At 35.2% G+C, this 12,815-nt stretch overlaps 1 protein-coding gene across 6 annotated transcripts in view; it reads left to right on the plus strand.

Moving 5' to 3' along the window:
• The window catches only part of LSM14A (LSM14A, mRNA processing body assembly factor), a 53,231-nt gene that overhangs the window by 22,094 nt on the left and 18,322 nt on the right, over nt 1–12,815 (plus strand). For all 6 annotated transcript variants that reach the window (XR_001919478.1, XM_018062288.1, XM_018062285.1 and 3 more), the window contains exons 2-3: nt 1,643–1,806; nt 4,026–4,155. Coding sequence is in view for 5 of the 6 variants with exons in the window: in XM_018062288.1 (XP_017917777.1) it covers nt 1,643–1,806; nt 4,026–4,155 (294 nt within the window). In the remaining variant the exon portion in view is untranslated. The remainder of the gene's footprint in view (nt 1–1,642; nt 1,807–4,025; nt 4,156–12,815) is intronic.

Consider the following 12,815-nt stretch of genomic DNA (forward strand, 5'->3'; position numbering starts at 1 on the left):
ATCTTTCTTTTGGATACATGGATATCATTTGAATGGTTTTGTTATGCATTGGATAGCCTAATAGAGCTTCTCTTTGGTTTTATAGATGGAAGACCTTTAACCCCACCCCACCTGCCCGCAGCTTCAGGATGAGCTGATTTGTTCCTTTGGAGGTCTGGGACTTAATAAAACTTTGTATGGTGGTAATAGTGCTGGTGCTGAGTTTAGGAGTGGGATTGATCCATTTGTAATTTTCCTAGCTTTCTTTTCGGTTAAAGGACAAAACATAAAACCATGTCTGTTACTTCTGCCCTGATACAGTATTGTTTGGCCTCCAGAGAGAGAGAGGAGCTTCAGCTCTGACATTCTACATCTTTTCCTTTATCACATCTGTGTCCCCATCCATCAAGCTGGAGTATGCCTGGGAAATTCTTAGCATGCTATATGTGGATTCTGGAGTTGGCCTTCCAGAGTGGACTAACTCAAAAAATATCTGCATGATACTTTTTAATAAAGTTTTATGGTATAGATTTGAGGTATTTTCTTGGTTTAGGGGTATTTTAGCTTTTTAACTTTCTTTAGTTATAGGGTGGAATAGTCATCTGCAAACCTACAACTATGCCATTATTTTTTCCTGAAAGTCTCATAAGTACTTCAAAAAATTTTTAGGATTAAGAAAAAGGCATTTAAGCTGAAATATTATCTTCAGTCTAGCTATGGATAAGTTCTGCAGAAAAATATAAAACTTTGCACAGTGTTAAGGGATTTGCTTCCTCTAGGATACTCTTTAAATGAATAATATCTGATATGGCAGGCTTTCTTATTTGGAGCGTCTATGGGGATGTCAACATTTTCAGAAGTCTCCTAAGATAGTGAACCTGAAACTTTAGTATTAATAAGAAACTCTTGAGGAATTGATTTAAAATATAGATATAGATTTCTGTATCCTCTTCACAGAAAATCTGAGTCAGTGGATTCCAGAATCTTTTTTTTTTAGCTAGTTTACCCTGAAACAGCTGGTCACAGTTCAACTTTGAATAATGCCATCCTGAGTGTTAGAATAGTCAGATTTAATTACGAGGTAGATATTTTAGGTAACTAGGGCATTTCAGGCTGTCCCATGGAGCCGAGTAGCTCACAGAGGCTTTACTTGGTTTCTAGAGGATGTACTACTAACCAAGGAAGATATTCTTTTCATTGTCTTATCTTAAACCTGAAGCTCAATTTCCCGACTCTGGGATTTTTGTAGATTGGGAAAATCTTCACCACACACACTCACTCACTCACTCACTCACTCATACGAGTTGCCAGTTTTTTATTTTGCTGAATGGGAACATTAAAAATAAATCAATAATGAAAGGGCTCTTTTTAGCACCTCTTACCACAACCACCAAAGATGTAAGTGACAATGTAGAAAGAACACAATACTTTCTAATACAGTATTCATAATACTGATAGTCTTTTAAATTGAACACATGTAACTCTATGCAAAATCCACTTTCTTTTCCACTTTAAACAAAATTTACTTTAGCTACAGATTAATGAATGCTTTCTCATGGAGGACATTTAAGTGCCCCTTAGTATTGGAAACAGTGCACTGTAAAAGGCGCTATCTGAATACAGTGAGTAGACGCCTGTCTCATATCCTCTGTTTTCTTACCAGTTCGGTCCTTTGGTACAGAAGACAGACCAACAGATCGTCCAATACCACCTCGAGATGAAGTCTTTGAATACATAATATTCCGTGGGAGTGATATTAAAGACCTTACTGTTTGTGAGCCACCAAAACCACAATGTTCTTTGCCTCAGGACCCAGCTATTGTTCAGGTAATGTTGTAAATCTGTCTTGGAGTACAAATAAATTTCATACACATAACTAGCCTTGGATTTTACCTCCTTGTTTTAGTCTTTTAAATTTTCTCTATTGAATATTCATGGAGCTTATTACCATTTTCTAGTTACCTAGATACCCAGAATAACTGGGTAATGTTCTCATCCAGGTTTCTCTCTTTAGATGATAAATCAGAACTAAATAGAGTAAGAAATAGCTGAGGGATTTTTTTTTTCCTTTGGCTCCGCCACACAGCATGTGGAATCTTAGTTCCCATGTGGAAGCCTGGAATCTTAACCACTGGATCAGCAGAGAAAACCAGGAATTAATTTTTATCATAAGAATTTTCTGATTGCAGCAACAAAGTAGCTAATGTTTATTGAGTTCTGAGTTTATGAGAAGCACTGTCAAAAGCACTGCGCATATAATAAGGCAAACCTCACAACACTCTCTGAGCTTGGTACTATAGTTAGTCTTTTTCATAAGTGAGGAAATTGAAATAGAGCCATAATTTGAACAGCCCAGGCATTCTGGCTCCAGAATCCAAGATCCATTCCACTATATTATTCACATATATTCTATTATTATTTTATTCACACATGGTTCATTTTACAAACCAGGATGATGGTGGCTACTCTTAGGTATGATTACTAGGTTTAATGAGAAAAATGCTGAATCACGTTATATGTTTGTATAGTGTACATGGAGTGTTATATAGTCAGCACAAACACAAAAAGATTTTAACATATACAGATATATTATTCGATTCTGTAATAAAGTATTAAAAAGAAGATCCTAAGGCTTCTCATTAAGAGAAATTTGAAAATTTGTGTATTTTATTAAAAACAGAAACATGTGATGTCTAATAGATTGCAAATTATGAGTTAAAGAGGATGTTCATTATAGTACCCGTTTATATGTTAACTGGAAATACATAGAAACTCTGGATTTCTACTATAGCAGCAGCACAGGAGACAGGTTAACATAAGAGTATTTTTGTAGGCATAACTGATTAAAAGCTTTGTTGCCCCCGTGTGGCTTTCCTCCTGAATCCATTTTCTTACCAACATTTTTTCTTATCAGAAGTCTTTGGTAATTTGCACTAAATTATGCTTGTTGTCTTTTTTAACTTACTCTTTTATGCTGTGAGTGATAAAAGTCTTAGTTTTTCACAAAACTGATTGTTTAAAATACGCAGAATGTATGTGCATTATCTTGCATAGAATGTACCTTCCAGCTTTTAAAAGGAAATACCTAATGAACGCTCCTAAAGAAAATATTAAGTGCTGTGTAAAATTAAAATGGTTGGGGGAGGAGGAGAAAAAGTACCTTTTAACATTTATTTACTGTTTCTTCTGAATACAAGATAAGCTTTTTATTAAGAAATGGCTGGGACTCCCATGGTGGTCCAGTGGCTGAGACTTCACACTCCCAGTGCAGGGAGCTTGAGTTCGATCCCTGGTCAGGGAACTAGATCCTACATATCGCAATTAAAGATCCTGCATGCCACAACTGAAGATCCCTGAGAAAATGTAAACTTCTTAAATGAAGGGAGAAAAGACACGTTCTCATAGAAATAGTTGCCTGCACTGAACAGGGGATCTTCTCTAGGCGCTCTTCCCAACTCAGGGATCAAGTCTGGGTCTCCTGCGTTGCAGGCAGGTTTTTTACTGTCTGAGCCACCAGGGAAGCCCCAGCATAACGATAACTATATTTAAAGTATAGATAGTAAATGATTTTGTATGGGATAGTTTGTTTCTGCATCTCTTGCCTGTAAATGTAATAGTATACCTCTAACGATTGAAAAGAAGAGTAAAATCAAAAGTGAGATATATTATGTATGTCAGCACAAGACTGAAACTTAGTACTGTTGATATAACCAAATTTGATTTTTCTTTAAACACAGTTTATTTACGCAGGTAACTTTTCTTTGGTTCTTTCCTAAATCTGCTCTAAAATGAAACCTAAAAGAGGAGTTCATTGTAGAAAAAAGTGTTTATAAATCACAGTAAGTATAATTGACAAATATAATCAAATATTGCAGTCAGATTATTCAGCTGTTATAACATTAAAGGCATGTTGCAAGTTGTTGTAATTGCTTCTGTCTAGTAATTGTAATTTAATAGTTTTCTTTAAAATATAAATATGCAGATTTATTTCCATTATGTACATATTGTTCAGAGCCTGATAAATTAACCCATAATCTTTTCTTCAGTCTTCACTAGGTTCATCTACTTCTTCATTCCAGTCAGTGGGCTCCTATGGACCTTTTGGCAGGATGCCAACGTACAGTCAGTTCAGTCCAAGCTCATTAGTTGGCCAGCAGTTTGGGGCTGTTGGTGTTGGTATGTTGTGCTTTTTTCCTTTCTTTCTTTTTCATAATTTTCCTGTCTTTATCATAAAGATATATAAAACCTTCCACAAGTTTTCAGACATTGTTTGATCTTCCTTTTGTAACCTGTTATTTTGAAGACTTCAGTCCTTAATGATTAGTGGTTCCATAAAGGCCATCTCTTAGAATTGTAGCTTTTTAAAATCTAGGTATATCCAATTACCAAATTTTATTGAGCATTATTTTAAATTTACACAAGATATAGCCATTTAAAATAAACATTTTTTTCCAATAGGATGGGTTTTCAAAAAGGGAAATGGAGATAATCCTGTTGTTAAGGAATAGTAAACAACACTGTGGGCTTCCCTGGTGGCTTAGTAGTAAAAGAGTCCGCCTGCAGTGCAGGAGACACGGGTTCAATCCCTGGATTGGGAAGATCCCCTGGAATACCCACTCCAGTATTCTTGCCTAGAGGATTTCATGGACAGAAGAGCCTGGCGGGCAACAGTCCTTTGCATAGAGTTGAACACAACTGAGCAACTAACATACACAACACTATAAGAAAATGCAGACAGGTTAATAACAGTCCTGCTTGTGACTAGAAGACAAAGGCTCTCCTGTACAACTAGATATAGTTAGATTAACTTTTTTGTGTTTTTGTAGCTGTGCATTTTACCTTTTAAGTATACCTTTATTGATTTCATTGATATAATCACTTATCAGTTTATTTCACTGAATCACAAATCCAGTTTTCAAGTTTATCTTGAAACTCATTAGTATGTTAATAGTTTTGTTAATTAAGTAAACTTTTAACATATTTTACACTCTTACAAGAAGAAATACAACTCTTAGAAAATGTGATTTAGGGTTTATAATTTCTAGTGGTATTGGTGGTGTTCATCTCGAAACTATTTTTTGTATGTATAATAGGATAAGGCATATGAATAATATATTGATGTTGATAAACGGTATTTTTACCTTGGAGAAGGGAGATACACATATTGAATGGGGAAAGGTAAAGAACAGTGTTGTGGTAGTAAATGTGAATTAGAGGTATAGGTGTGAACTCATTTTTTAAAAACTGATGATTTCCTGATTCTGTTCATAGAAAAGGCTTAGAAGCAATGATACCCAGTAGCAAAGGACACGTGTAGACCCAGTTCTTGCTTTCTAAATACTTTTCCCCACTAAACAGAATCTAGGCCCCTTTTAAAAAGAAGGAAAAGGAAACTTTTATTTTTTTTTTAGGTAAAATAACGCTAGCTAAGAAGTATAAGGAATGGTGAACATAGAAAATCACCATTGTTAATTAGTGAAATAATTAGCAGGGATTAGCAGTGGATGCTAAAATCATTGGGTGAATGAGGTTGAAACAGGATGTTAAAATAATCTTAAAGTATCATAGCACAGTTTACTTGTTAATTGCAAAGGGATAAGATGTACCTTTATAGTGGAGAAATCTGATGGTCAGTCACCATCTTAATTAATTCATCAAGCTTGGTATTGCCATAATTATTGATTATATGTCTTCTGGTGTGATGATACAGAGGAGAGGTGTAAACAACTTCACTTCTGGGCATTCTTGCTAAAACTGCAGATTCTAACCTTGAAGAAACTGACATATATTTTCAGAAGGTCAAGTTTTTCAAAGGATTCACTGTTGTGAAGAGGAGAGGGAGCAGGGCTGTTATAGACTTGGGGAGACTGAAGAAACATAGCATCCAAATGTAATGTATGATCAGATCCCAAGTATTAGGAAAAGCTGATAATAAAGAATGTTTTAGGGACTCTTGAGGAACTTTGAGTAAGGACTAAATGTAGGATGATGTTCATTTTCTTAGATGTGGTAATGGTATTGTGGTTAACCATATAGGAGAATATGTTTTAGGGAGATGACTTTAGTACTGAAGGGTGAAGAGTCAGATTGATTATGGCATATGTAGGTGAAAAGAGAAGTCTGTATATCACAATATGAAGAAATGAAAAAATGGGATAGGCGTGGTTGAGAAGTTAGTAGTTGGTGAGCTAGGTGAGGAATATATTGATATTCAGTCTACTCCCTTTTTTTGACCCAATATTGACATTTTTCAAGTTTATATATTTTTGTTGGGGGTGGTAGTTCTTTCATCTCTAATCAAAATTCAAATATTTAATTACTTCTTGGATAGGTGAAATAACTTTGGTCCATGTACCTCCTAATCCTACTCAAGGAAAGATCAATGTTAACTTATCCATGTTAAATCAAGGTATACCCTATTTTAGTTACGACTATTAGAATCCTATTCTGAGGATTCAGAATAAGGGACAGTTGCAAATTATTTTATCCTTTTGAGATTCCTTTCACTAAGTTGAATAGTTAGCCAACATCTGGATTATTGTACTTACCTTCTACATTACTGTGAAGTTGCTTGACAGTATTTATAAAAGTGTTTGAAACAGAGTCTAGCACAAAATGTCTGCATAGCAAATGCTGCTTTTGCTCTTCCTCACATCCTGCTCCTCTGATCAGAGTATTTTGTGGTGGTGACATACATTAATATATTCCTTATAAATACTTTAATCTAATTTTTATATTGGGGTTTGCTGGTTTAGTGTTCTTTGAATGTCAAAATGTAGGTTTTACTTGTGTTTTCCATATGAGTAGACTAGTTTTTGCAGTAGCAAATTATTTTTGATTGTTTGATTTCCATGCTGGTAGAATAATTTGTGGAGGGGCTAAAGAACTATATATAGTATTTAGAAGTAGTTAAATGAGGAGGAGGAAAACTGTAGCATTGATTAAGGTGGCAGATGTTCTTTAGAAACAGAATTAACTCAGATACAGTTTGTGTTTATACAAATTAAGCCAGATTTTAATCTAAGCCTCTTGTTTTCATTTTCTGTGCCTAGTATTCTGATGTAAAGAAGAGGTTTAAATAAATTGGGATTACTCTACTGCTGTTTGGGGGAATTTTTTCCATTTTAATTTTCATATATTATCTTTTTATAGTTTTATTTGCAGTTTATATCATGAAGGATTAGTATCTTTATTATCTAAAGAGCTTCTGAAAATAAAGATCTACAACCCAACTGAAAAATAGATTAAGGTTAGAAACTAACTTTGCCTTTTTTCAGAAAAAAAATACAGATGGCCCTTACACATGGAAAGATGCTTAAATCTTGCTTATGGTGAGATAATTAAATCAGCACCACAACACCATTTCTTGTTATCAATTTGACAGAAACCCAGAAGTTTGAATATATTCTGTTTTGTCACCACTGTGAGGAAACAGATACTCATACTTTGAATGGAATGATGCAGTGTGTAGAATTAAAATGTTGTTTTTTTAAGCTGACACTCAGATAGTTCTTATGTGCAAAGATTAGGTCACTACTGCCTTTAATTCATAGGCCTTTAGGAAAAATTAATTATCTCAATAAACTGAAGCAGCAAACAGCCATGGCATGCTCTCTCTCATACTACTCTTGTGGGCAAGAGGAGGTATATTGCCTGAACAGTCAGGCAAATGAATACATTTTAGCTGCTTAAATAATCAAATCATATTAGACAGTGATTCTCTTAGGTCTCTAGTGTTTTGTACAGATTAATTTTTAATCACTGAGTTTAATGAACACTTAACTTGCTTATGAACTTTATAAAGTTAGTATAAACCAGGAGAGTGTTTCATGCATTAAGAATGACAGACTAAGGATTATTAAAGATCTACTTTGGAATTCCCTGGCAGTCCAGTAGTTAGGACTTTGTGTTTCTACTGCAGGGTGCCCATGGTTGGGGGAAACTAAGATCCCACATGACATGTGATGTGGCCAAAAATAAATAAAAGACCTACTTCAGTAATGTGTAAAGGAGTTGAACATTCTGGTAAAAAGGCAGAGATCATCAAACTGAATTTTTTAAAAAAGACCCTGTTACGTTTTAATGAGGTGGATGAAACTGGAGCCTATTATACAGAGCGAAGTAAGTCAGAAAGAAAAACACCAGTACAGTATATTAACGCATATTTATGGAATTTAGAAAGATAGTAACAATGACCCTATGCGAGATAGCAAAAGAGACACAGATGTAAAGAACAGACTTTTGGACTCTGTGGGAGAAGGCAAGGGTGGGATGATTTGAGAGAATAGCATTGAAACATGTATATTACCATATGTGAAATGGATCGCCAGTCCAGGTTCGATGCATGAGACAGGGTGCTCAGGGCTGGTGCACTGGGACGACCCTGAAGGATGGGATGGGGAGAGGGAGGGTCAGGATGGGGAACCCATGTACACCCATAGCTGATTCGTGTGAATGTATGGCAAAACCCACCACAATATTATAAAGTAATTAGCCTCAAATTAAAATAAAAATTTTAAAAAAGACCCAGTTATATGATATTTATAAAAGATGAATTGAAAGAAAGTAAAAGAATAGAAAAAGGCATGGCATGCTATATAAACACTAGTAACAAGAAAACTATGTTAGAAAAATTAACGTCAGACAACACTGCTTAAAAGTCAGAAGTACTGCCAAAGATACAGAAGGATTCTTTGTAACAGTACAGCGGGCAGTTCATCAGAAAGCTGTAACAATCCTAAATGTGAATGTTACTTTATAAAATAGTACACCGACACCAACACTTGCAGAATATAGATTCTTTTCATGGAAAAGGAAATGGCAACCCACTCCAGTATTCTTGCCTAGAGAACCTGTGGACAGAGAAGCCTGGTGGGCTGCCATCCATGGGGTCGCACAGAGTCAGACATGACTGAAGCGACTTAGCATGCATGCATGCGTTGGAGAAGGAAATGGCAACCCACTCCAGTATTCTTGCCTGGAGGATCCCAGGGACGGAGGATCCTGGTGGGCTGCTGTCTATGGGATCGCAGAGTTGGACATGACTGAAGCAACTTAGCAGCAGCAGCAGATTCTTTTAAAGTAAATATGGATCAATCAATGGGATAGATCAAGTCTTGGTCTATAAAAGAAGTTACATTAAATTCAGAAAGATTGAAATCATGATATTTTCTCAAACCACCAAGAAGTTAAGTTTGGAATTAATAATAAAGATAACTTGAAAAAATGTACAAACAATTAGAAGTTGAACAAACTTATAAAAATCATTAATGAATTAAAGAAGAAATCATAGGAGAAATTAGAAGATATTTTAAAATATAATGATCATAAACCACAACATATCAAAATTTTTTGAGTGGAGCTTAAGCATTGCTTAGCTTATACCTTTAAACACATATATAAGAAAACAAAAATATTTTAAAATCAGTGCTCTAAGCCACCAGTTTATTAAGGGTAAAAAAAAAAGGAAAGAAAATTAGCCGAAAAGTACTAGAAAGAAGAAAAAATGTAAAACAGAAAGGAAATAGAAACTAATCCTATATATATAATATCAATAAAGCCAGAAATTGGCTTTTAAAAAAATTTCATAAAGTTAAGTTGAAACTGCAACTTAAAATCTTCCATAAAGAAAATTCTAGACTGTTTGCTTTACTGGTAAATTCTACCATTTAGGGAAGAAATAATTTTACCAATCTCACAAACTCTTTGAGAGAATAAAGGAGAAGAACACTTCCTCACCAGGTTATGAAGGCAAGATAAGATACCAAAATGTAAGTGAAATTATTACAAGAAAATAAAATTACAGCTAATTTCCATGAACATACATATAAAAATCCTCAACGTAGTCTTATTAGTGGAAGTCAGCAGTTCATAAGAAGGTTAGTACATAATGACAAAGTTTATCTCCAGAATGCAAAGATGTTATAACATTTGAAAATCATTGGTAATTTACCACATTAACAGAATGAAGCAGAAAAGCTGCAATCCCAAAAGATATAGAGGAAGTGTTCAATAAAATTTGATACTCATTTATCAACAACTAAGGAATAGGAAGGAATTTCCTAATTTGATCAGTGAAATGAAAAGCTTGCATAAATAATGGTGGGATAATGAAGGCTGTTCCCTTAAGGTAAGGAATAAAGTGAAAGCAGAATTGTATCTTATTTCATGTAGTATTCTTCTAGAGGTCCTACTCAGTCCAACAAGGCAAGAAAAAAGATTCAGAGATTGGAAAGGCAGAACTAAAAGTGTCATTATCTGAAGGTGACATGATTGTGTGTAGAGAAAATGCGAAGGAATATTAAAACCACTAGAATGAATAAGTGAATTTAACATGGTAAGGGACACACGGTAAACACACAAAAATCAACCAAATTTTTATATTCGGAATAGGCAGGTTGACAAACTATGGCCTGTGGACCAAATCTTGCCAGCCTCCTGTTTTATTAGACTACAGCCATACCCATTTATTTGCATGTTGTGGCTACTTTTACACTACAGGTGCAGAGTTGTATAGTTGTAACAGATCATGTGGCCTGAAAAGCCTAGAATATTTTATTTACCATCTGACAAATTATAAAATTTGCTGATCGAGAACAGATTATTGGTAAATGAAATATAAAATGCATTGCAGCTTATAATAGCATCAGTAACATCAGATACCTAGGAATGAATATTTAAAAAGATATTTAAAAGCCTCTGTAATAGTGGTTCTGAGAAGAGGGAAGATCATTTCATCCCCCTCCCTCAGGGGACGTTTGATAATGTTTGATGACATTTTTTTCTGTCACAACTTGGGTACTACTGCTAGGTAGTGGATAGAGGCCAGGGTTACTACTTAACATCCTACAATGCATGGGACAACCCCTCAAAACAAAGAATTGTCTAGCCCACCGTGTCAGTAGTGCTGACGCTGGGAAAACTGCTCTTCAATAAAAATGACAAAACATTGCTGAGAGAGATTAAAAATCTACATAAATACATGCTTATGGGTTAAAAGATTCAGTATTTTTATGGTGACACTTTTGCCCCAAATTACAAATTTACAGGTTGAACATAATCTTAGTAAAAATCCCATCACACTTTAAAAAGTAGAAATTAACACATTGATCCTAATATTTGTATGAAAATACAAACTCTATAATAACCGATACACTCTTGAAGAAAGAGGAAGATTGAAGTATATGCTGTTTCAAGGTTGAGGACAGGGAGTGATGACACAACAATAGACAAACACAGGTAGAGAATAGAGGATTTAGCAATAGACCTATTTAAGTGCTGACTTAAGACAAAGATGCCAATATAGTTCAGTGGAAAGGAGGAAAGTTTTCCAGCAAATAATGTTGCAGCAGCTGGGTATCTATTTGGAAAAAATTAACATTGATCCCTCCCTCACCCTGTACATAAAAGGTAATTTGAGATAAATCAGTAGCAGAATTGGCATGAAGGAGGTGGGTGTTGTATGACCAAGAACTCAGAAAAGAGATGGAAGATATAGAAGAGTTTTCTAACCAGAGGGCAAGCAGTGGGAGGTTGAGTCAGGTGAGAAAACACAGAGCTGGATGGAGGTTGAATACGCATCATCAGAGTAGTCTATATCTTGGTCAGTACCTAGAGATACTAGGGGTAATAAAAATGGGTTCAGCATTCTACAGAATTATCGAGAGCACTAGTCTCAACATTTCTGGGCATGTGGGAGATTATGTTAGGCCTCTCCTTAGCTGACTGCGACCACAGCCTGAATGGATTACAACTCTTAAGGAATCCATTCATTGTTACCATCTGAGGTGCTGTGATAAATTCTGCGGCCCCATTTTAAGAGGGATTTGAACAACTAGAATTCATTAAATTAGGGAGAAGTCAAAGAGGCAAGGCTTAAAGAATATGTGAAGGTAAGTAATGGTTGAAGGAACTAGAGTTGCTTAGCTTGAAAATAAGATGTGAGGGACATGTTCATAATGTTCAAGTAATTTAAAAGCAGATGGTTAAACTGTTGTGGAGTAGACATGAAAATAATGAGGCTTTGAAGAGGTAGGCAGATTGGCGGGGGGTGAGGGCGATTGCTTATAAACTAAGGCAGATAATTTGAACTTTTTATCTTGAGGATGGTGGGAAGCCACCAGAGGGTCCTAAGCACTGTAGTGATGTGATGATGTTTCTATTTCATAAAAGATTATTCTGAGTACCACTTTAAGATTTAATTTAGAGGTGGGGAAGGAAGACTGTTGGAAACCTATGTAGATTAAATATTAAGAGATCACAGCATGTGGAAAGTGATTGATTCATAAATTCTGAAGAAATGTAGAGAAGATTGACATAACCTAATATAGCAAAGAATTGAGTCCTTTTGAGGGATTTTTTTCTTCCCATTGTCAGAACTTTTCGTGGTTGCTTTAGGCAGAACATAGCCCCACAATGCTGTCCTGAGGAGAAGCATTAAAATGGACTGGAGTCCATTGTCCATTGGAAATGCTGGAAAAGCTCTTTGTAGACCTGTCTGCTGATTTGGCTGTTTATACAGATACTTGGTTTTAAAATAATTGAACCTTCATGTTAGTGTTGAAGGTTCTCTATCTGATGTGCATTCTGCTGTGCTACCTGCATAACTGCTCAAGACAGTATTGCATGTTACCAAAATCATTTGCTTCCAGAGAAGCTGGAGTACATATGGGCTTGCTTTTATTTGTATATACTGCCAAAATTTTCTCAAAATTATTTTTTGATTGAGTTTCATTGATTTCTAGTGTTATTAATTTGCTCAAGTGTTATGGGGAAGGACACTTATCATCACTAACATGGTATATTACTTTATATAATAGAAAGGTTTAAAAAATTTT

The sequence above is a fragment of the Capra hircus genome, chromosome 18, assembly GCF_001704415.2.
Source record: "Capra hircus breed San Clemente chromosome 18, ASM170441v1, whole genome shotgun sequence".
Classification (NCBI taxonomy): Eukaryota; Metazoa; Chordata; class Mammalia; order Artiodactyla; family Bovidae; genus Capra; species Capra hircus.